At 46.9% G+C, this 25,375-nt stretch overlaps 1 protein-coding gene across 4 annotated transcripts in view; it reads right to left on the bottom strand.

The window, feature by feature from the left end:
• LOC144110563 (uncharacterized) overlaps positions 1 to 25,375 on the bottom strand; it is a 146,265-nt gene that overhangs the window by 42,761 nt on the left and 78,129 nt on the right. Inside the window, exons 1-2 of one of the 4 annotated variants that reach the window (XM_077643574.1) lie at positions 7,953 to 8,097; positions 6,231 to 6,325 (exon numbers count right to left, since the gene is read on the bottom strand). In XM_077643574.1, the coding sequence (XP_077499700.1) occupies positions 6,231 to 6,325; positions 7,953 to 7,979 (122 nt within the window). In that variant the 5' untranslated portion in view covers positions 7,980 to 8,097. Of the gene's footprint in view, positions 1 to 2,624; positions 2,762 to 6,230; positions 6,326 to 7,952; positions 8,098 to 25,375 lie in introns of those variants that run through there. The other 3 variants (XM_077643572.1, XM_077643573.1, XM_077643576.1) reach the window with 3 other exon arrangements.

The following is a 25,375-nucleotide window of genomic DNA, read 5'->3' as shown; positions in this document are numbered from 1 at the left end:
ACAGCTCAACATATAACTGAACCGTTACTATGTAAATCAAAATCAAGACTCTCTAAACATCCAACTTTGACGAGACGCATCATTTGCCAAAGTCCTCGGCAAGTTTTAATAGCTATTCCAACGAAGGGCTACCCACCACCACTGAGAAAAAGAGCACAAGCAAAACAAAAAACTCTCGTCACCCATGAAACAAGAAAGCATGCACCGCAGCCAAGCATTAAGTTTTTGCAGCATCTCCAACATTCCACTGCTCACTAGAATGTAGCTAGGTGACCTAAAGGGTCCCCAAGGACGACTCCATCAAAATTTTATTTTTATTAAATATCAATTCTGTGACTTTTTGCAAAGCTAATGTTTGTCTAGCAGCAAAAGACACATTTATTACTGAGAAAACTGGATCAGAAAGTTTTTCCGCCACTACAAAAGGAATCCATAACCACTGTTTGGAAGCGAATGTCAGTGCAGCCATGCATTTGGGAGCTGTGTACAAAAAATGGTCTCTGCACACAAGTTTGCTTCTTAAATCAGCTGATGGTGCTGATACCTGCATGTCATTTTCTTTTACTCTTACAGGTTTGTAAAAGCTCAGTTTTCAGTTAAAAAAAATAGCCACTTTGTCACTACAGCACAGTAATCCATTAATGCAGGCCAGCACCAACTTGTCCTTGACGTCCCTATAATTCATAATATCGTGCAGCAACATGTAGTGTGCAACTGTTATGATAAACCCACAATTTAAATTTGAAAAATAAATAAAAGATACATTTCTTCAACCCAGACACAATATTGTAAGCAAACCTAGAGCCGTTATTCTCCATCTGCCTCCACCTGTAAGCACGTGTGACTGCCACCATTAATGCAAGTGGGGATTCAAAACATGCTGCAAGATTAAACGGTCAGTTTCAGACTATGGTATGATGAAACATGACACATGTGACGCCAATCAGCAGGCTTTCGATGTGTTTTTTTGTGTGTGTGTGTGTGCGCAAAAAACACAGCTTTAACTTTCCGGTAAATGACACAGAAAAATGTGAAAAGATGAATGCTGTCTAGACACTAGAAAATTTTATATTTTTTAGAGGGCCAGCAGCATTAATATTAATCACTACTGGTGACACTTTGAAAGCTCAATAAAAATGCCGGAAAACTGGGTACATACTGCAAAAGTTCTTTTCCTTTCAAACATACCATAGCCTATCTGTCACCGTGTCCAAGTGTGCTTAACAAAAACGTTTTTGAAACAGCATTCCTGACATAAAGCAACAGTTGTTAGCCTCAATAAAACCTGATATTCCCGACTATGAAAGGCATGTCAGTGTGAAATGAAATGCAAAAAAGACAACTGAAATGGGAATATCGAAACGAGAAGATTTTAGTAGAGGAAAACTGAATAGTAAGGCACTTGATTTTCACTTCAATGACGCGAAGACTGTTTCGTGGAAGTGTTAATGGCCTAACCTGCATTTCTTCTTCGGCCGCTAATATTTTTAGTTTGTTTTCGCATCACATCATACTGTCTGCATTTCATTTGACACTCGTAGTGAATACCATTTTCAGGCCAGTTCAGCTCATAGCTTGTGCCGTGTTTCCTTGGATCAGGTCTGAGTCGGCACTTCAAGGAAAGTTTTGATTTGGTTCTAAATCCTACCACATTTTCTTTTTGTCTTTTTTCCCCAAGAGACACCCTTATGGACACAATAAGGGAGGTGGCAGAAAAATTCTATGCCAAAACTGGCATCAGACGCAAGTGACGGGGCATTTCGCACCGAAGGAAACAGCGGGGCACCCACGCACGCACGCGAGCCGCTGCCTGCTCCAAACAACTGCGGGTAACCACGCGTAAAAGCGGGTAAAAAAAGGGAAGCCTGGGGCCCTCTGTGAATGCACAAATGGCAAGGGCATTCAGCTGTGCGCTGGGCAAAAAAACAGCTGCACACACGGGGGCTCAATCACAGAATGCCCCACACACGATGGGGAGCTGCTGCTGCAGCTCGTGCAAGCAGGCAGGTGGCTGTCGCAAGTGTCGTGCCGTTTCCACCCCTCTTCTCTTCACACACACACTCCCCCTCCGCAGACAGCTTCCCTGCCTTTCGTTTCGATAGCATGAAATGCAAATGAAACATTATATAAATGCTCCCCCACCGCACTTCCATTTCCTGCTATAGGAGTGGCACTTTACCACCATCTATCATACCACCAGTGAAACAAAGCTCCGGTTTAAGTCCATTTCAAGTTATGTTAGTGAGTGTGGGCTCTAACAAAGTGACAACTGGTTTCAACAAATTTGAAGCCAGAACTGCATGCAAGAAGATTCATATTATCATCGGAGACCCATCATCATCAAAGAGATCATTATTAAAGGATAGTGGTCAACCCCACAGAAACAGTTGCGTGCAGTGCACAATAACCTAGACAGTTCATGAAGGTGAATGTCATCAAATGCTGCCCCGCTTTCAGCCCTCCATCTATTTATTATATTTTTATTATACTTATTAACATTTTTTATTCTGATTATGCATAATTATGGTCTCTATTGTTTTGATTATACTTCTTCCTGATTTATTCTACTGTGAACTTCTCTGCCTCTGAACAGAAAAAGGTGCTGAAGAAAAGTGGGCAAGTACTTTTGGTTCTGGTGTGCATATGCCAGCGTTCGTTCGGTCGTCAACCTTTGCCCCAGGGCGTTAGTGAGCAAGCCATGTTGCGGGGAACAAGCAGGCACAGCAGGGAGGACTAGTGGGGAAAAGGGGAAGGCCGCTAGGGAACACACCTGTAAGTTAGGGAGAAATCAGAAATGAGGACCAGAACTGAAGGGGGGAAAACACAAGCAGACAGAGCCGGGGGTGTAATGCAAAACTTAAAACTGTTAGAAACTAGTAAAAACCAAAGCCGCACAGGCTGCAAGTGAAAAGGCACTGCCTAACAGTGGTTTCTTCAAGAGCTAGGCTGTTTTTGTTATCCTGTCCCTGTGGTGTTATTACCTGAAAAGTTCACATCTGCCCCAACTTAACACCGCAATGTTGTAACTACACTCCGTGACAACTATTTTTGGCAGAGAAAGCTACAAAGGTGGAGCGTCTGTAACAGTGTCCCTCTGCCAAGAGTTTGGGTGCAGGACGACTGCCTGGCAACCTGCTCAATTACTTCAGTTCATTGCTGCTGGTGTAGCTGGTACCATCTGTGAAGGCTTCTTACAACCGTACATGCCTGAACAATTCGTTGTAATCAACCAAACTATTCCTGGCCAGACTCTCTAATGTTGAAAATGTGCAGTTATATCAGAGATATGCTTGAAATAATAATTATTACCATTACACTGTTTAAACACAAAACTATTAATATTAACTGCAACTGCAAACTATATTCAGCAGCATAGGAGGAGACAACGTGGCTCTGCTCTTTAGCTTTGGCCGCATCGCCAAGAAAAGTAGTCGCAGAGGACAGGCCTGACTTCCACGGGCTAGTTCACAAATTTTCCTTCATGCATACGCTAGCATATACTTAATACTCATTTCTGGAGTTTAATCTAGTCCTGCTGACAGATATAGACTGAATCTCAACGTAGTATACTGCAACCTCTAGAAATGGCAACGAAAACTTTGTGCAAAACTGACATGACATAAAAGAGAAAAAACACAAGACGAGTGTAAATTTACAGCTGCACTGGAGAAAAACAGGATCCACCCGAGGAACTAAGAAAGAAGCGCAGATGCAGTGTCAACACGTGTGAAAAGAAGCAAGGCCTATATCACTATCGATACTATGTAAGCGGCAAAAAGAAAAGAACACACAAAAAAGGTCATTTGATTTTGTCTTTGTTTGCTTTTTTAGTTTCTATACTCAGCTACGATGTCTGATAGCCTCTTTCTGTGGTTTCTTCTCGCTGCTGATACGGTATTGACATTGATATGCACCTTGCTCTTTTTTACATGTTATGTACTGATAACTCCCCAACTGCGCTTCTTAGTGCTCGGTTGGATTCCAATTTGCTTCAAATACGGTTGTAAACTAGCACTCACCTGCATTTTTTCTCTCCTATGTCCTGTCTGTTTTGTGCAAAGTTTTCCTTGAAATGATCGTTTACCAAATAGCCCAACAATCTGCACTACTATTCCCACTTTTTCGGCTCAGTGTGAGATCTACACACTGGAGTCATAAATAATAACACAGCAGTGAAGTCTAGCAGCCAACAGCAGCAGAGTATAAAAGCAGCAAAGAGTTGTGTACCACCACCAGTTAGTATACTGCTCAAGCTACATGGTAAAGTACCGTGCAATCAAGCATACAAAGTTCATGCCCTGAAAACATTAATCAAGAACAGCAAACAGGAGAAAAAAAACATCAAGGACAGCATTGACAAAACTGATTTCTCCATAACTGCTCACCATTTCAAACAATACTGCGCAGAGTGTCAAGGGTGCAATGCATACGAAACAAAAATTGCAGAGAAGCAGGACAGCAAATCAAGAAGCAAGATTTTACGCATAATTCAATGAAACAAAAATAGTTTAGGCTGACATCTGTTCACCAGTGACACAGCACTGCCGAGTTCAAAGCTTCATTTCCCCTCCAGATTCTGGAAGGGAACATAGATCTCAATATCAAATTAGTTGAGGTAACAGATTACCTTTCAAAAATACAAATCCCAACCAAGGTAGGGCTTCCGTAAGAAAAAAAACTGCATAAGTGCCATGTAATTGTGCCAACTTACTAAGTGACTTTTTGAACCATAAGCGATTTTAAGATGAGCATCTTCACTGGCTATGCTTTGTAATCTGTTTCTGAGAAATAACACCCAAAGAGTGTTACAAAGATATGTACACTGTTAGTGTCTTGGGGTGGTATATGAATAACAAAGTGCAAAGCACAAGTAGCCTCAAGACAGGGGCTGAGAACCCCGCAGTAGAGTCATCACCCTTGTCAACCCCATCAGGGTGCCTGGTTTCATGTAGTCATACTTGACATCAGTGGCTTATACACTTTGGCACGAGATACAAATTTGTTCATTCAATCTTTCTCTCTGTGTAACAAAAAAAATTTCCATGCTACCCAAAAAAAGAAAAGAAATGTGATGGGAGTCATTATGCAGGAGCATTAACAAAAAGAAATGCCCAGGCGCTCAATTGATTGTGCAAAAAATGTTTTTACAGGCTTGACTAAAGGTTAGTTAACATTAAGAGGGCATATGATGAATAACCTCTGTGAGCATGAAAAGGACATCTACAAAAAAAAACGACACACTATTCCAATTTCACGTAGAAATAAAAATTGTGTAGCCTTAACTGTAAAACAGCAATTGTTGACAATAACAAAAGCAGCTCTTTGTTTGTTTACAATGCCACGTTAATTGCACAACAAATTTATCATTCATTCTTTTTTAGTTTGTAAACTTAATGGCAGGCCAGGCACAAGACAGATTACTACCATGCTTCTGACATTGTCATAAATGAAGCCTCCTTTTGTTCCCAAAGTAAAAATATTTGAATGATGATGATATAACGCCTTCTGAAATGAACACTTACTTTTTCTTGGGAGGGTGGGGGGGGGGGGGGGGGGGGTGCAAACAAGGCATGCACAAATGTTACCTTCATGTGCTGACTATGACAAGGTTACAAAGGAGAAAGAGTTAATTTATTGTTTTTTTGTAACCTTCAATTATCAAAAGCTCTTGCTCCTTAATCACTTCATTGCCAGAACAGTAGAAATGCTTAGAATAAATTTTCATCAAGTGTAAAACATGGTTGCTTTGGGCAGAAATTGCTGCATTCGTGCAGTTAAAGCAGAAAAATGGTCAATACAAACTAATCAGAACCCAGGACTTAACTACTGTTTTTACATGCTATAGAAAGAAATTTTACTCCTCATAATAGCAATGTCTCACACGTTGCTGCAACAAACGAAGGGAGCTTTCTCTTCAAGCACTGTCATCTATACTACACAAAGGCAATTAGTGCCTACTACAATCAGCATGTTCACTCAGAACTGTACCCAAGCCACAATTGAAAGAAAAAGAAACTAAATAAGGTTGCAACCTAGTTTAAAAGCGACAATACTGCTATGGACTCTTTTCGAACTGGGGTTTTCTTCTAACTTAAAAGTAATGCTGGAACCATGCCCTATAGGGATGCAAATCTGCTCAGCCTTTGAAGAAGATGCACAAAAAAGTGCGTCTGCATTAGCTGGGCAACCAAGCATGTCCTGTGTGGCATAGCTGCCGAGAGCCAACTCACAGAACAGTGGACTGCCGAGTGATGAACCTCAACAGCCGGGCGCAAACGTCAGGAACAACCAGGCTCTCGGGATTCAGAAGTGCGTCTTCCAATTCCTGCATCACAACAAGAATGGAAAAAGGGCATCAGCCACTGCTGGCAGCGTCAAGTACAAAACAGATCTCCAGCCACTCCTAGCATGCCTGCAGTTCGATTCCTCACTGTCCCTGCATCCGAAGTGTTGATCTGAACGAGCCGCCGTGGTGGCTCAGTGGTTATGGCGCTCGGCTGCTGTCCCAAAAGACGTGGGGTTCAATCCCGGCCGCGGCAGTCGAATTTCGATGGAGGCGAAATTTTAGAGGCCCGTGTACTGTGCGTTGTCAGTGCATGTTAAAGAACCCCAGGTGGTCGAAATTTCCGGAGCCCTTCATTACGGCGTCCCTCATAGCCTGAGTTGCTTTGGGACGTTAAACCCTCACAAATCACAAATGCTGATCTGAACGTACCAAAACCATTTAGCAACAAGATGCACAAAGTTCTTGGCACAAAAGTCAATACCTGTCTGCTGCAGGATACTCTGTGAATGAGCCTGTAATGCTCTCTCCCTGTCTGGGCTGAGTGACGTGGACAGTATAACCAAACTTTTGATTAGAGTGCACATAAATATGTGCAGCCCACCCACAAGGCACCTGCGATGGTGCAACGTAAACTGAACTTTTGTTCGGGCTTGTCTGAAAACCGAAGATATCCGGGAAATCCCCACTGTGATACCAAAAATCAAACCTCGGAAAAACTGCTTCTTTGCAACATTACATGCGGGGCACACCTCTAAAAAACACAGTCAGTGAGCACCGCCGCCACTCCAGAATCAATTAAGTTCATTTCACTTGTACACGTGGTTGTCACCCACTGTACTGTATCACAATAGGCAAAAAGTAAGTCATATGCACCAACAACGACCCAGTGTACTAGCACAAAAACACCCAAGTTTTCTTGTTTCTGCAAGTATGAAGCAACCCCAGGAATTTTTTTTGTTGCCAATGCAATAGGGCACATTTACAAAGCAGGTACAGCCAGTAGGTAAACAGCAAACACAAAGCAGTGGCAGCCATGTGAAGTTTCATCTCGGGTGTATATTAGTTACCACGGATGTGAATTTCACAGCATAGGAAAGGCTTAGTGCAATTTCTGTTTGGTCATACTGTTTTCTGGGTTCAAATCACCTCTATTCAAGTTTGATGTTTCATCTTCTTTCCACTTATTTTCACTGAGATGACTGCAGCTATTCACAGTGCAAGCAGCTGATTGGCCAAGAATCTAATGTCACAGTAGCTCAGCAAGCACTCCTTGTATGTAACTAGGACAAAATTATGAAGGCCTTTTGTTCTTTTGCAGGGCTCACTTTTTTTACTCGGGTGCTTAAATCATTGTGAAAATGATCAATGCATATAACATAAAGCAATGCAAGTGGCGAATGAATGGAAGCTTGAACTGCATGACCAGAACAAAACTAAACATTGTGTTGGCAATTCCAACTGTATTATCCACCCATAGCATTTACAGCACGAAACATCCACTACAACTCTAAGGATGCCGCTTTTTTCTATATTTTTTTCTGCCTACTGATAGCAGTAAATGATAAGGTAAACAAAAAGTGAAGTGGAGACTAGAACTAGGGAAAAGCAAGCGACAACCAAGACGCCAACACGGAATGTCACGGAAGTTTCGCGCCATGAACTCTACCTTCAGCACACGTACGCAAGGAATCATGGACGGGCAGTCAACGAGACAGTTAAGTTGAACCAAGCTGTCAGGGAAATCGGGGCTAGCTCCGCTGCAAAACCACCCGCTCACGTTTGAACGGTTACCACTGCGAGAACCAGCGCCGGCAAAAGAACGAGAACGTGAGGATAGCGCCAGTGTCAGGGCCCGGAGCGGACGCGGTCAGACGCTGACCGGTGCGACGACGCCGGAACGGACTGCAAGTTTAGCAAGCGCGGATGCCATCTCCGTCGATGGCTTATCGTTCGCTCGGCCGCGGCCCGGACAAACACCACCGGCGCAATACGGCTGCGCGAGGAAGTACAGAGCGCGTAATCGCCACTCGCTTGTCTCGTGACGCGATAAGCCCGCGATAAGCGCGGCAACAACCGTGGCGCGTGCCAGCGCGTAGTGGCGCGCGATACCGCTACACGTGCATCCTCGGCGCGCGCGGAAAGGCCGGTTTCCCGCCGCAGATGGATCATGGCTTTCATTCGCTTCTGCTCGTCCGCTGCGCCTTCTCGGTTGGGCTTAACTGCATTTTTTTTTCTTGCTAAAATACGTCATCACAGAAGAACCGCCGTCATAGACGCGCGGCGTGTACTATGAGACACCGTCAAAGGACAATGCTACGAAAACGTTAGGCTTAACGTGTTTAATCCCAAGGAAAACGTCAGGCCTAAGGAAAACAAGATGCGTTTTCCCAAAGTCGCAGAAGGTGAGCTTCGTCAGGGAATATGAAACAAAAGCGGCACTTCTCATCAATTCTTAGAGGTCTGCACACACACCACTCACCGTAAGCTTGCCCGCGGCCTATTTTCTATGCCGATCCTATGCCGGTCGCCATGCTGGCAGAATCCATCGCGAATTACCGCTCTGAAAGTTGTCCTCCAAACAGACGACCACTCCAGGACTACGTTGGGGCCGATTCACACTACGGTGTTCATGCGCCACTAAAAACTGGCCTGCGATCCGATGACGTCAAGCGGATTCGACGGAACACAACAGCAGACGACGCGCTGGGTGTACCACTGTTGCCAGATTATTTGAAGTGTTTGGCAACGCTGGTCAAACTGGTTTTTCATCCTGACCCATGACTGGGATTGAATGCAGGTGCGGCCCTTTGTCCAATTCCTGAATGGCATGGGCCGTCTTGCTAGCCCCGTCGATCGCTTTGTCATGGCAGCGAACGCAGTGCAGCTTGTCAAAGCAGCCCGCCAGCTCACACTCAGCAAAATGCGGCAGCCGAAATATTGGCAAGAGCGGTGGTGGCCAGAGCTAGCGTGCGCATCTTCGCGGGCCGCCGCTAATTCCCGCCAATAAGCGCCTGAAGGTGGCGCGGAAAAGTACTGAGTACTACCCAAAACTGCTTGCTCTTCTCGCTAGGCAGTGAGTTATGGCGCTGTAATCGGCACTGCAAATTTCAGCGCAAGTTCCCCATGGGCTCCGTACAGTCAAGTTTGGTCACGAGCCCTGCGCCACCTATCGCAGCTTTCACGAAACAGTGGGTCGGCAGGAGCGGAAGCATCGCGTGCTGCAGCACGCTTTCAGATGCTTTCACGGCAGTGCGACGATGGCGAGTACAAGAAAAAATGACCTAATTCCAGGAAGCAAAATACACAACTGCCGGTTATGCTGCGTCCAGAGTTATCACAGCTGGGCGGGAAGCTTGGCAACAAAATGTGCAAGTTTTCAGATAGGCTGCACGACCGAGAAGTGGATTGTAGCAGTCCGGACCGTCGAGTCGACAACTTCTGTCACGTTCAACGTCAGTCGTAGTGCCGTGCATTTAAAGCTACATTTTCAAATTAAGTACACGTTACAACTCCTGCGGCGTGCATTTAGAATTTTGATAGCGCTAGAGCAACTTTCTACATGCGGGCGTCTAACCGCACTTTTGTCGTTTGTGCGACTTCTCGCCGCGCTTTAGTTTCGTTGACGTTTGTGATCAGCTGAAACACGTACGTACTGTCGAAATCAGAAGTTAACGGAATGCGAGGAGGAGGAGGGGGGATTATATCGGCATTGCCACGCAAGCATATCGCCCGAAATGTACGAATGTATGACGGGGCGTGTACTTCCACCCGTAATATTACCAGCGACTGGGCTCAGAGGCAGAGCTACTTTTTTTTTAATCCGCGAACTCGCACCCAATAAGCTTTGCTCCCAATATCACGCACTGACGCCCACAAAAGTTTTCTGAGCATCGAAATCACGAAAAAGCTGTATTTTCTCGCCTGCTAGAGGCGCGGCCAGGCATTGAAGGATGCACTGTGTAGGTCGCGCAGGGAAGTGCAAAGAACACGCTCCAGTATGTGCATGCTTAGATCGAGTGCCAAACAACCAGGCCTTTTTTTACGATATCCATGTCCCATAAACTTTTGTGTTCGCCTGTGCCGCGCGGCGGGCGCATACCTCGCCGTAGTGCAAATTAGCCGTCGTCAATTTATTTTATCTTATTTTATATTCAGAACGATGACTACGAATTTGTGCCGAATTAGTCAACAAGCATCTACACTAAGCACCTCGCGAACATATGCAAAAAAAAGCGCAATTGAGACTCATACCAATTACTATTGTTAGCCTGGTCTATGAAACCAACAGAACTTCAAGAGATGAAATGTATCTGACGTGTTTCATGCACCATAATCATCCCATATAACAAGCATGGTATACACTACTCATTGGAGTCCTACGTTCCACTCATGGCAAAGAATGAATCGGTAAAATAAAACGCAACTGAATTAGGCCCTTCAGAGTGGCGAGAACAACGTTTTCCCCGCGCCGCTCGTAACACCATTCGCGGAGCGGCGATCACGTGATCACGCTGACGTATCTTGTTCCAAACCGTGTCTGCTCATGCCCAACACATGAGCCGGAGGGGGACAGCCGCTCCCATCTTGAGCACAGTCTCCTTTGTTATCCGATTGAGGGGGTATTGTGAAGCCCCCACTGGGAAGAGGATGGGGCTGGAGGTTCCCCATCTTGAGCCCAGTCTGCTATGTTATCCGACAGAGGGGGGGTTTGTGAAGCCCCCTCAGGGATGCTTCTCAGGGGTGCTTCTAAACGGCCTTCTCGTGAGGCTCCTGCCACACGAGAAGCAGCTTTCCCGCAGAGCTTCGAACATTCCGAGAATGCGTGCGAGTGCCTCGCTGGTTCCTCACGCATTCCAGCGTTATGAGTGCGATGTTCCCCTTGCAAGCATCCTCGGAAAACATGGAATCCACGTGGCTCACAAACCTCTTTCAACAATAAGGCGCTTCTCAGCAGGACCGAAAGACCGCGTCCGCGGAGAAAAACAACCGGGTGTCGTCTACAAAATCATATGCTCAAAGTGCCCGGCTTCATACATCGGCGAAACAAAAACCTCCACCAAAGAATAAGGCAACACAAAAATGACATCCGGCTAATGAATTCAGAATCCAACCCCCACCCCGACCACTGCGAGTGCGCCCACTACCGGATAGCCTTCGAGGAGGTGAGCGTCTTGGCCGTGGAACCAAACCTGTTCAAGAGGCGGCATGTGGAGTCATGGCACATCTGGCTAACAAAGGAGGCGATGAACAGGACTCCAGAACGCTCCCCTCCGCGTACGCTAGTGGACTGCGCCATGTGCTAACAAAGGGAGAGCTGCTGCTGTTGGCACACTTAAGTCACCCCTGAAGAAGGGACCGAGTTGCTCCCCAAACGTTGGCTAAAAACAACTACCTTAACAACCCAACCAGACGGACTTCTGTCGAAGATGTTTTCGATCAAATTCCTACAGAGTTGTCGCACTGCGGAAACAAGCAAGGGCACAACCGGTACATTGCCCTAGCTTAAAGGGGCAGCGAAACACCGCTTGTACTGATGCCTGTTGCACTTCAAATGGGTTCTTTATGTCCCACAGATGCTGACTCAAAAAGAATTACGAGAATCGATGAATAGGAACGGGAGTTATTCAATGAAGAAATTTCAAAATACAAGCAAACAGAATGCTGCCCTCAACTCGATTTTCGCGCAGCTACCCATTCCCATTTCACTCTCCCCATGACGACACTTAATGCGACCAATCAAAACAGCCTATCTGAGCACGTGGCGGAAGTTTGCACTCCATGGTTGCCTGTTCTCTGTAACTCGTTCATGCCAAAGCTGGCAGCGCCGTTTGCATGATTACAACAACCATGTGAACGCACAGCTGACCCAGCGATGCTTCACCGTCACGTCGACGGCGCAGAAGGAAAAACTGATCAGTGACGTTCCCTGGCTTATGGATCCGAACTCGAGCGCGAGATACTGCGACGGTGTGACGGCCTGCGCAAGATATCAGACACATTTAGCATAGCGCGTACAGCGCCCGTCCTGTGTACTTCTTCCCGAGTCCTTGTGTTGTTTTTTTTTTGCAGCGCTATAAAGAGAAACTATGCTTCACCAACTAGCCCCACAACGTGTTTTGTTACGCGTACAGCTACTGCTTACCGCCTACCATCGCCAGTCGCTCCTAGAGCGCTGGTTGGTCTCGGCGAGTAACGAGCGCGCCGCTGACGGCAGCGTGGCGCCATCTGGCGCCGCCGCCCGGTGATCCTCCACAAGCTGACGATGCGCACCGTATGCTAAATGTGAAACGAACACATCCTTCCTTGTGACCGAAACGAACGCTTATAGAGTGCAATGGCTCGATCGGATCGATTCCGCAAAGCCACTCTCAGATACATAGAGAGTAGCCATAAGTGTTGAGTGCTAGGTCGTAGGATGTTTACAGAGGGGCGCAAAGTCCTTCGATGCAAAAAGTAGCCAGAGCCTCTGGTGGTGTATTTTTGTTTTACTTGATTTACAGCGCTTTTATCTAATGCAAACAAGTTGGTTTTGTTAATGTAATATAAAACACAAAAACTTGACAAAACGTATCTCTAGTTATTAACACAATTTGCAGTATATTTACTCTTTGTCCAATCATCAAGCTCCCACTAAGTGATGTCATATCCGCTGCTAAAAACCGCCAGTGTATGGTGACACCGTCAGCGCCACGAATTTGCTTTTGCGAGCTAATGAAAATATTAAAAACCGCAGTATACGCGGTACGACCGATGCTAATGGCATCACTATTACTCATTCTATGCAACCAACAGGCAAAACAATACACTGAAAATGTGTTTCGGGGCTCCTTTAAGGTAACTAATGTGCAGCTTGCGTGCTATGCCATGCAAACGAGCACTAAATCGGATACAACTCAAGAACGGAGCGGCTTTTCCCCGTCAAGGAACCCCTTCCGACCAATGGCGTCGGCCAATTCTCACGACCCTGCTGGTATAGAGGCTAGAAGTTTTGCCTCTATACTGATGGCGTGACAGTGCAGGGAGCGGCGGCATACTGGAGAGAGGGGTCTATCCCCGACCACATCCTGCTTTGTCACACTAGCAGGGTCCCGAGGATCGGCCGACGCCATTGGTTGGAAGGGGGTCCTTTGACGGGGAAAAGCCGCAACGGTCTTAAGTTGTATCCGACTATAGCAGTTTGTACACAGTGATGTAAACAGAGTACTGGAGACTGGAGTGCAGTCGTCCTCATCGGTGCATTCCTGGGGAAATTTCGCGCTTATGCGGTAAATGCTCAGTGGTGTGCTATGACCTTCAAGCACTCAGAGTGGACACAAAATATTTGCTAAAAAAAAACGGCAGAAAAAAGGCGAACAACACACATGAAAATCAACATCCACAGAACCGAAGCAAATCAACGTTGCTGTGAGCAGGACAAAGTGATGGCAACAGCTGTTGGTTAGTGCGGTCTGTGTTCCGAGTTTCGAACGCATCCCAAAATCTCGAATGTCTTCACGCAGCTCCGTTAAATGGAATGTATCTCAGCCAAATGCTGTTTGAAAATTCGTGCAGCAGCCCAAGGCAGCAGTAGAGTCGAATGACACTCGGATGGAAGGCAATCGAAACACCCTTGTAGCAGAGGTATTACTTGTCGCGGGTCGTGATGGTTTTGTAGCTCACATTTATTCAGATGTAGAAATAAAACTGAAAATTAAATCTGAGTAATGAGATTTGTGATAAAGTTCTATTTTCTAAGTACAGACACGAAAACAACTTAATTTCTCAAAGGTGCTGCAACATCCATCACCACTGCTGTCATCTCCAGAAGACAATATCTATTTAATATGTATACAGATGATATCATAAACGTTGCCCCTTTCACATAATTTACAATTTATGCTAATACGGGTATCTAATAGCGATATGTACCAAATAATTGACTCCACAACATTCACATTGCATGTGCTTTTAAAATAGGCGAAATAAAGAACTCGCTAACCATCAATGTGTTCAAAACTAAATAGATTTTATTCCGGGTAACTCAGAGGAATATAACAATAAACAGAACTATAACCTTACATTCAACTCCGAATGAATTTTTGTCATAAGTTTTAAAACATTAGGGGTATAATTTTCAAAAACTGCTGCATGGGTTCAACTTACAATCTTTGAGGCAAGAAAACGTTCCCAAGTAATTGGCTTAATATATTGGCATCGCCATATTCGGCTGCGAAAGCTTATGCCTCTAATTTATTACGGCCTGATTTCCTCAACAGTAAACTACTGACAGAGAGGCTGGGCATTTACAGCTACGGAAAATATACAACACTTCGCATACAGAAAAAAAAGGCTTCTTCGTGTGATAGAAAGTGCACATATTCATATCTACGCACATGAACAACTTGTAAAATATAATGTGATGCCAATTATGAAGATGTACAATTACTAAGCAATTTTCCTGAACAGGAAACAAATGTTGGCGGTACTTTCTTAAGGAAGTCACGAACCTACAAAACAATATCCTAATCGATCTTAGCCGCATAATGATATTAACACTGGAAAGTAAAAACATAATGCACAACATAAAGAGAACAATGAAAAGAACGTGCCAAGATTGCTAAATAGGCTAAAAGGAGAAGATTTATAGCCCGAAATATTCTTAACTTTAAAAACAGCCCAGCAAGTAACTTATGTCTTCAGGTATATTTTTTTTAATCTATCATATTCTCACTGTTTAACCTTCCCTCAGTCTTGCGTAATATTACTTGTGCTCCATTTCTTACCATTCTGAGTCCTGCTATATAGATGTGCAAGTCATCACACAAATCATGATATAACTAATGTAAATAATACGATTCACCAATGCCGTAATGTACAATGTGCTACAGACGTTTCCACAGTCACTGATGTGATCTCACACGGCTGCTGTTTTCCCTATATGCGGCTTGTTTATGCGAAATGCCTCGTTGCTGCACTTCCAGTGGCGGATTTGCAGCCTCATCAAGCTGTCCTGGTGGAAGCTTTTCTGCTCACCGCCAGCACCTTGTACTATGCATCTGATGCAAACAAAGCGTCCTTGTCAAAACAACCAAAAATAAATAACGAAAATTACACCATGAAAGTTGTGCAACTATTTGACGAGGGCTTCCTCAGAAATGTAGTACAAAATCATATCTTTATTGTTGCTTTATTACGGCTACTAGCTCAAGCTACAATCATAACATGCACCAGCAAAGAAATGACCAGATAAAACGAAGTTCTTAGGCCACATTCGAGATGGAAATGCACATGCAGTACTTCATAGGGGAAAGCCAGACACCAGCTTTGGGGAAATGTGGCCTGGAGCTGCTGCAGAACCCTTTCCACCACAACACCATCCTCTTTTTCCCTATTCCCCCTCCACATGGTTTCTGCTTGCCTGCATCAGCGATTCAGCTTGTTGCTAGCAGAAAACAGAAAAGGGGAGGAACTGAGAGAAAAAAAATTAAAAGGGGAAAAGGTGAGCCTCAAGCATGACCCCGGCTGCGCCAGGCGACCCTTGGGCTGTTGTCGGGGTGGCGCTGCCGTCGCCGCTTAGGTGACAAAGGAGAGGGGGGGGGGGCGACGAAGAGGGGAAGAGGGACCAAAAAATCGATGCCGCCCGTCCGCGCTACGGACAAAAAAAAATGAGAGAAAAAAAGCGTCGCCAGAGTTTCGCCTGCTCGACGTCTGGATTCTCTCGTCTAGCTAGAAAAATGCAGCGCTGGGGAAAGATTGAAACGGATCGAGCTCCGCCAATCGGGGCGCTCTGTTTGCTGTTATTTGTTTTTTTTTACTAAAGTTCTCTCCCGAAAAACTTATTCGTGATGGGTTAGCCGCCTGTCACCGTGGTTAGTGGCCAGACAGGAGACGATCAAACGAATCACCTTTTTTGCGATCAACCTGTTCTGAATTCGCGACCCCGGTTTACGTAAACCAGGCTAAGTAAAATGGCGCGCCCGCCGCTCTGCAACGCTACATTGCATTAGTGACAGAGTGCGCAAGCATTTCACCAAAAACGGTGAAGCATTTCGAAAACCTAGTAATGCAGCCGTCCATTCGGGAAAGATAACAGCTACGGCCCACGTATATCCATCCAGGCGTACTGCGTCGTCTGCTTTCAAGAAACGGAAGCAGCCGAAGTCTGTTGCTTAATAAAGCTGCAGCGTTAGCTCCGCACACTGATTTCGGCAAGCAGCAGGTACAGTCATGGTACAGTGCACGTAACTGAGCGATCTCGCAACTCGGCACTACTTTCTCGCGCGCAGGTTAGACTGGTCGCCTCATCACGCCGCGTGCCTTCCGTAACGCTGCACGCTTCTCGAGGGAGCGGGGAAGGGTGCGTTTTCCCACTCCCTCCGTTGCTCTGAGAACTTGCCGGAGAGTTCATTTTTTGAGTATTTTCATTTTCCCCCGTCTGAAACTACAGGTCCTTCCGCGTTGAACGGGCTACGCCGTTCGCCATTCCCGTTTTCCCTATTTTTTGCCCGAAACCAATCCCGACTACTGAAAATGCCCCTCCGTAGAGGGCGCGCGCTCTCACCAATCAGATGCGACGCGCCGCCAGCTCAAATGAGAGCGAAATTTTTTTTTTCACCGCCGACTAGCGTAGGACGGACACACACACGCACGCGTCTGTAAGCAGCCAGGAACCAAATGGACACGCCTAGGTCACGGCTTAATGCCAGTAAAATCTAATGCTTATATTTAAAAAAAGTAAAAGCTGTTCTTTTTATATCTTCCCTTTTTATTGGAGAGAAGAAAAAAGTTACAGGAGCATGCTCTGACGTGAAGCGATGGCAGCGTCAGTTGAGCGTTTGGGGGCTTCCAGTATGTGCAGTTGGAGGCAATTGCAGTAAGGCGGCATCGGTGCATGACAACAAAAACGCTGGTCTCGTCCTGTCGTACCTTTGTCCTTGCACCGTTTTCATTACATCTTCAAGCATGAAGCCCAAGCAAGAGTTTTACTTGACGACAATACAAGAGAGAGGCAGCTTATACTCGTAAGACAATCCGCTAACGTGCATCGCCAGTTCACACGCGCTGATTCGTCTCGACACTCTACAGGCCGATCTGCGCATGCGCGGAAGTGGGTCACGGTAGCGGATCGCGCTATGCTGTAACTTGTATGTGGTAACGTTATGCTAACTTGTAACACGTTATGCTGTAACTTGTAACACGTTATGCTGTAACTTGTATGCGGTAACGTTATGCTGTAATTTGTATGCTGTAACTTGTAACACTTTATGCTGTAATTTGTATGCTGTAACTTGTAACACGTTCTGCTGTAATTTGTATGTGGTAACGTTATGCTGTAATTTGCATGCTGTAACTTGTAACACGTTATGCTGTAATTTGTATGCTGTAACTTGTAACACGTTATGCTGTAACTTGTAACACGTTATCTTGTAACTTGTATGTGGTAACGTTACGCTGTAATTTGTATGCTGTAACTTGTAACACGTTATGCTGTAACTTGTATGCTGTAACTTGTAACACGTTATCTTGTAACTTGTATGTGGTAACGTTACGCTGTAATTTGTATGCTGTAACTTGTAACACGTTATGTTGTAATTTGCATGCTGTAACTTGTAATTTGCATGCTGTAACTTGTAACACGTTATGCTGTAACTTGTATGCTGTAACCTGTAACACGTTATGCTGTAACTTGTATGTGGCAACGGTACGTGCTGTCAGATGTTACCTACGCAGGCGTACGTACGTAACGTCCTGCTTCTGAATAAGCTGCCTTTACTCGAGAGCCCAGCGAATTCGGACAAATCCACGTTCGTGCCAGAGCAGTCACAGCAAAATTTGCGCAGCTGTCTCGTTCGTGGTTGCCGTTGTCGCTGCCGTACACAAAGCGTGCCCAGCTGGCCGCTCTCGGCCTTCCTCGTGGTCAGCGGCTCAGATTATGGGTTCGTTACCGCGAGTCCGGTCCCGCTTTTGCGGGGGTTTCGTTTGACCTACCACGCGCCAGTAATGAGACCGCCGTTGTTTCGGTACAGAAAGATACTCAACACTTCCAACTCACTGGAATGAAATCGCTGTATATAGCCAGGGCCAAGAAAAATTAAGCGACCGCGAAGGCTGTACATATCGTAAACTGTCTGCAACGAGAAAACAGTTGCATACTCTCGGAGCCCTTAAGTACGGCGTCCATCATAGCCCATGGGTTGCTTTTGGACATAAACCCCGTACAGCACACCACACACCATACCGTACCGTACCGTTGAGCACTGTACCGCTCCGCACCGCACCGTAACCAGGACAGCACCCGCTCGCGAAGCCAACATGGCCCTCATGAAACCGGACCCAACTGGACAGCACCACTGCTGATAAGAGGCGATGGACTCACGCAGCCCACCTTCTATAGACCGGTGCACCGCCTTTGACAACAGAGCCTGCCACACACAGTGCTCCCGCTGGTTGCCGGCTAGCTGGCGCAACACGAGGTAGCAGCGACCAGAAGGGGATCGTTACACAATAGGGTTGAATGACTCATTCCTTTGTCTGTTTTTCCTCTGAGTGCGCCAAGCAGAAAAGTGCGCGATATTTTAAAAAGAATAAAAGAAACGAAACCTGACCCGATGTTCCCCAGCTAGTCGTAACGACAGCACTGCTGATGAGCAGAACCCGCCACAATGGTTCTTCATTGGCTAGGGCAGAAGTTCGGCTGCTGAGCCAGAGGTCGCGGGTTCGAATCCATGCCCATAGTCGCTTTCGCAAGTAAAAATCAATGAAGAATCAATCAATAACACACCACCTTACCTAGTTCTTATCCCGAAAGTGGCCACAACAAAGGTAGTGGAGCAATGCAATAAAAAGGAAAAAAAGTGTCGCACAGAATTTGCACCGTATCCCTTTTGGAAAGAAAGCGCACTTCTGCGAAGAGCTCTCGACAAAGCTGCGTCCGAAATAAGTAAACCCGTGACCGATCGATAGCGGGACAAAATTCGCTCGGGCCGCCGCGGATTTGTAGTTTCGGACCGGCGCTGCCCAACTACCCAAACTCGCGGTTAGGTTACGTTAGTGGGTCGCTTAATCCTCCGCCATAGCGTCGAACACGCACGCTTGCATATATCGATCTTCAACTCGACGCCATCACCGACCGCTGCAGCACGAAAACACCTCAAGCACGATTGTTGTGCGCAGTGGAACGAAAACTGACGGTGCTCTCCAAGAGATGACGCTGTCTACCTGAAGACGGCGGGACCGCACAAGTACGAAATGATTTTTCGAAAGAAAATCATTATTGTTATTATTGTTATTACCGACAGACAAAGGTTTCAATCCTTCGAACCGATTCATTTCCATCCCTCCGATCTACTCTACCGATTGCATCCCAATTCCCCGACAGCAACATTACGCAACTCTACTTGTAAGTGATTACATAAGTCAGCATGCCTTGTCAAGTGTCATCGGTGCTTCCTATATGCGATTTCCTGTCCCTCTATATACAAGCGCGCAGTTCCGCCTCCCGAGCAACAAAATTTTGCTCCAAGTCAGCGACCTGTTTACCCTCTTCATTCTGTATCGTCCCTGCAGCTTTTTTTTCTTGAGATAGGCAAGAACGAGAAAACCTGCGGATCTCCGCCCAAGCGATGAGAACGCCGACGCGGATTCCAGCGGACACTTTGATCCGGTACAGAACACACTCCTCTTTCCACAAATCCGTACAGAGTTACAGACGGCTGGCGTCAGCCTATACAACTTACGGGCAGATCGCCTCAACGAAGCTTCCTTTGCAAATAACACATACTCCAGCCGCAGTGGCGAAGAACAGCACAGTCGCGAGCAATAGGAGAGGGAACAGTCTGAGCATTCATTTAATTGTCACTCTATAACTGCGTGCGACAAGCGAAGTTTTTTTTGCATTTCTAACTAGTTGTCTTTATGGTAAACAATACCCAATCCCAATATCCAATTTCGAGGAGGAAAAACAGGAAAATTCGCAATTTTCTGCAAAAATTTTCTCCTCTGTCGATCAGATTGTTCACGAGAGTACGCGCCTACGACTGTCGCGGTATCGCCAGACAAGCAGGAAAGCACATCCTCGTAGGCGTTCGAATAGCACGGCACATTCGGTTCCCCTGCCTCCGATCGCGCATGCAGCCCACTGCACGCTTCTGGCGATACGGTGGGTGCAAATGCAACCGGAGACAACAAAACGAGACTAGGAAACAGAATTAGGGCCGCGAAAGCGCATCGCGGCGAGAAATAGGATCGACCCGTCGCACCGTATCCTTTTGGAGCCGCGAAATCCTCTTACGCGCGTCTCGCAAACGTCAGCGGCGGGACTCGCCACCAACGATCCAGCGGGGTTCCAAAGGTCTCACACTGCATGCGCAGGGTGCCCACGTACAGGCTCTGCGTTCCAACAAATTTGATAGACTGATAGATCTATTGACTGATTCCTTGACTGCTGCCTGCAAGGACGGAATGCGCCTAAAAATGGGGGGGGGGGGGGGAACGACGCCGTGAGGCACATTATGGCAGCAACAACAAAAAGAAACCTCACTGGACGATTAGGATACTCGGAAATGCTAACCTTTAGCCCAGCTTTTGGGGAATTTTGATTTTGCGATAGACAGAAGAAAAGAATTTCAGAGGGACATGTATGTATGTACTACAGAGCACCCTTTTAATTTTCCACACACTCTCGTTCAACAAGCGACGCGTTTCGTAGCAGCCACCGAAGACGGAGGATAGGCCACATTCCTCCGCTCTCGACATACCATCCTCCCTCCTTGATAACTACCCTCACGCGCTCGCTCTGCCGGTTACGCCGACAACAGCGAAGTTTAACGGCCGTTTAACAGCTGCGCTGTAAAATCCGTGGTTTTCGGATCCTTTCTTCACTTGCATGAAAGAATACCGCAGCCAGAAGTACCATATACGTCTTCGATGAGCAAAAGCGCGGTAGTAACCGAAATACCCGGTTATCTCGAGACCGCCCCCCCCCCCGCCCCCCATCTACCCCCCACCAGTGCACCGCAAAAACTGCCAGGGCATGGCGGGAGCCCTCGATCTGAAATATAATAATATAATTGGTTTATAACTGGTGTTGGTGGAAAAGGAAATGGCGCAGTATCTGTCTCATGTCATTGGACACCTGAACCGCGCCGTAAGGGAATGAATAAAGGAGGGAGTGATAGAAGAAAGGAAGAGAGAGGTGCCGTAGTGGAGGGCTCCGGAATAATTTCGACCACCTGAGGATCTTTAACGTGCACTGACATCGCACAGCACACGGGCGCCTTAGCGTTTCGCGTCCATCGAAGCGCTGCCGCCGCGGTCGGGTTTGAACCCGGGAACTCCGGATCAGTAGCCGAGCGCCCTGACCACTGAGCCACTGCGGCGGGTTCGATGTGAAAATTGAAAATCGGTTTTTGAGGAATGGAAATGGCGCTGTAAATGTCTCGCGTATCTCGGTGGACACCCGAACCGCGCCGTAAGACAAGGGAGGAAGTGAAGAAAGAATTTCCGCAGTGCAGAGCTCAGGAATAATTTCGACCACCTGGGGATCTTTAAAGGGGCTCTAATAAATGTTGGTATGACAGATATTAAAGCACGCCGTTTCACGAATAATGACCAGGAATAATAATGGTTTTTTGGGGAAGGAGCTGGCGCAGTATCTGTCTCATATATCGTTAGACACCTGAACCGCGCCGTAAGGGAAGTAATAAAGGAGGGAGTGAAAGAAGAAAGGAAGAAAGAGGTGCCGTGGTGGAGGGCTCCGGAATAATTTCGACCACCTGGGGATCTTTAACGTGCACTGACATCGCACAGCACACGGGCGCCTTAGCGTTTCGCCTCCATCGAAGCGCTGCCGCCGCGGTCGGGTTCGAACCCGGGAACTCCGGATCAGTAGCCGAGCGCCCTGACCACTGAGCCACTGCGGCGGGTTCGATCTGAAAAGTGAAAATCGGTTTTTGAGGAATGGAAATGGCGCTGTAAATGTCTCGCGTATCTCGGTGGACACCCGAACCGCGCCGTAAGACAAGGGATGAAGTGAAGAAAGAATTGCCGCAGTGCAGAGCTCAGGAATAATTTCGACCACCTGGGGATCTTTAAAGGGGCTCTAATAAATGTTGGTATGACAGATATTAAAGCACGCCGTTTCACGAATAATGACCAGGAATAATAATGGTTTTTTGGGGAAGGAGCTGGCGCAGTATCTGTCTCATATATCGTTAGACACCTGAACCGCGCCGTAAGGGAAGTAATAAAGGAGGGAGTGAAAGAAGAAAGGAAGAAAGAGGTGCCGTGGTGGAGGGCTCCGGAATAATTTCGACCACCTGGGGATCTTTAACGTGCACTGACATCGCACAGCACACGGGCGCCTTAGCGTTTTGCCTCCATAAAAACGCCGCCGCCGCGGTCGGGTTCGAACCCGGGAACTCCGGATCAGTAGCCGAGCGCTCTAACCACTGAGCCACCGCGGCAAGGAATTTTTTTTAATGCGCTCTGTAGAAGCTGAGTTACTTGTCAAAATTTGAATTTCAGCGCCTTCGTACCTTTCCCTCTGCTCTCGTCACTTTTTGCACGCTGGAAGCTCGGTGCTCCTGCGCCGGCCCACCTCCGGATGCGGAACTTCCTGACCCGCCGGAGCTACGCGGCTCATTGGCCGAGGCCATGGTAGCTGCCTGACGTCTAAACGAATTTAACCAACAGTCACCTCTCAACCTCTCTACGCAGATGCGAGCGACGTAGGAGGATGCGAGCACCAAAAAAAAAGATGTCGCCACCGACTGGAAGATGTTGAAGTAACGAGTGTTACCTGCCGCCATCTTGGATTAATGAATGATGTGATCAATTAGTTACAATTAATGGCCGACATCTTGGATTTATAAGTGACGTCACCAATCAATCACCAATTGGGTTGCTATATCGATTAACTATGAAGGCCGCCATCTTGAATTCCTCGGACTTGGGAAAATTTCACGCCGAAGGGAGGTGGTAGCAGACCCCAAGATATTCGAGAAACGTGTTTAATAAGAGCTAACGCTCTTAAAGGTCGCCTGGAAGGGCTCGACAACTTTCGCGCGTGATTCTGGGTCCTCTGCTGCGTGTAGAAGTGCATTGTTTGGCTCAAGATTTGATGACAGCACAATACAGTAATTTAGCGAACGATGTGTTCTACTCGCAAGGTGTTTCAGAACCCCTTCAACTTGCAATGACATCGCACAGCGCACGGGCGCCTTTGCGCGATTCGCCTCCTAAACGCGGCCGCCGGGGTCAGGTTCGAAATCGGGACTCCGACCCAGTAGCCGAGCGCCCTAACCACTGAGCCACCGCGACTCAGTGATTATTAACAACTGATTATAGGGGAAGGAAGGGGCGCAGTAACTGTCTCACTAATCGGTAGACACCCGAACTCCAACCTCAGTGAAGAAAGAACTGAGGTAGTGGAACAAGGGGCGCCGTAGTGGGATGCTGCGTATTAATTGGGGATCACCTGCGGATCTTTAACGTGCACTGACATCGAACACATCACGGGCGTCTTTTTTTTGCGTTTAGCGGCCAGAGTCGAACCCACGCCCACGGACTCAACAGCACACGAACAAACGAAAGAGAAGGTTTCGAGGAAAGGAAAGGCGCGCTACCTGACCGACCTCGCGTGGACACCTGAAAGGCGAATAAGGAGCGGTACCTAGGAAAGGAAAGGAATCTAAACATACTGACAGATTTGCTGTCTGGTTGGGTTTGAAGACTTATAATAAACTGCACATCTCCAACAAAAAATTTTAACTATAACCCAAAGTTTCGAAGCCGACTCGGCTCCTTCATCAGGGGTGACTGAGGGCAGTAGCTAGCGTCTTTTAATTATGGAGGGGGGGAAGGGGGGGGGGGGGGTCAAAGGAATGACAGTTGCGACGCGAAAAGCGCGGGGAGGGGGGTTTAGGCTGTTAGTCACGCTGGCGCACTGCAGGGAGGTGGTGAATGGCGACTTTTTTTTCGGTTGAGTTGCAGAGCGAAGTCCCTGGACATATACTGGGGCCAGGTTTCCTTTTGTGCGGTTGATATTGTTCGGGGTGGTTTGGATATGCCAGGATTCCAGGAGGAGCCTTTTGAGGTAATTTGTTTCGGTTCCGAGGATGCGCGTTTCTACGAAGTTGATTCTCTGGTCGGAGTCCTCGGAATGTTCGGCTACTGGATTGCGCTCTCTTGCGAAGTTGCGGACGTCGTTTTTATGTTGCCGAATTCTTTCTTTGAAATTTTTGGTTTCGCCGATGTAGCTTGCATCGCAGTCGGCGCATGGAATTTGGTAGACAATGCCTTGGGCTCTTTCTCTCGGCGGCCGGTCTTTGGGAACAGGTAGGCAAAGGGCAAGAGTGTTTGTGGGCTTGTGCGCAACCTGGAGACCCGATTTTTCTCTTTTGGAATTCGGGCGATGGTTTCGCTGACACCTCGGACATGAGGTAAAGTGACGTATTTTGGTTGTGGCGTTGGTCTTTGTGCGTTGATTTCTTGGCGCATGTTGTCGTGTTTTTGACGTCGAATGGTTTTTTGAATAATGTTTTTTCGGTAGCCGTTCATGATGACTTCTTTGAATACCGTGCGTTGATCTTTTTTTTTCCTGTCAAGTTCTGTGCTGCAGTGTGTCTCAACTCTTCTGAACAACGTATTCACCACTGATGCTTTATGGACTGTCGAGTGGTTCGAAGAGAAATGGAGATACCGGACTGAGTGAGTTGGTTTGCGTTATACGGAGAATTGAAGGGTACTGTAGTTTCGGGACACGAGGACGTACATAAACGGTAGGGAGTTCTCCTGTTCCACCTCTAGCGTGAACTGAATGTCAAGTTCAACAGAGTTTAAATGAGAAAGGAAATTTTGAATCTCTAATCTTTTGACGACAGCGAAGCAGTCGTCGACATACCTGAGGAAAATCTTTGGTTTCGGGTGGGATGAGTTGAGGGCTCGTTGTTAGATGTGTTCCATCGTTAAATTGGCCATGACGACAGAGATGGAGGCTCCCATTGGCGTTCCTTTCACTTCCTTTCGTTCCTTTGACCCCCTCCTCCCCTATATATTTAAAGACGCTAGCAACTGCCCTGAGTCACAATGGCTCATACCCGATACCCGATT

Source organism: Amblyomma americanum, chromosome 11 (assembly GCF_052857255.1).
Source record: "Amblyomma americanum isolate KBUSLIRL-KWMA chromosome 11, ASM5285725v1, whole genome shotgun sequence".
Classification (NCBI taxonomy): Eukaryota; Metazoa; Arthropoda; class Arachnida; order Ixodida; family Ixodidae; genus Amblyomma; species Amblyomma americanum.
This window is presented reverse-complemented; position numbering and strand designations above follow the sequence as displayed.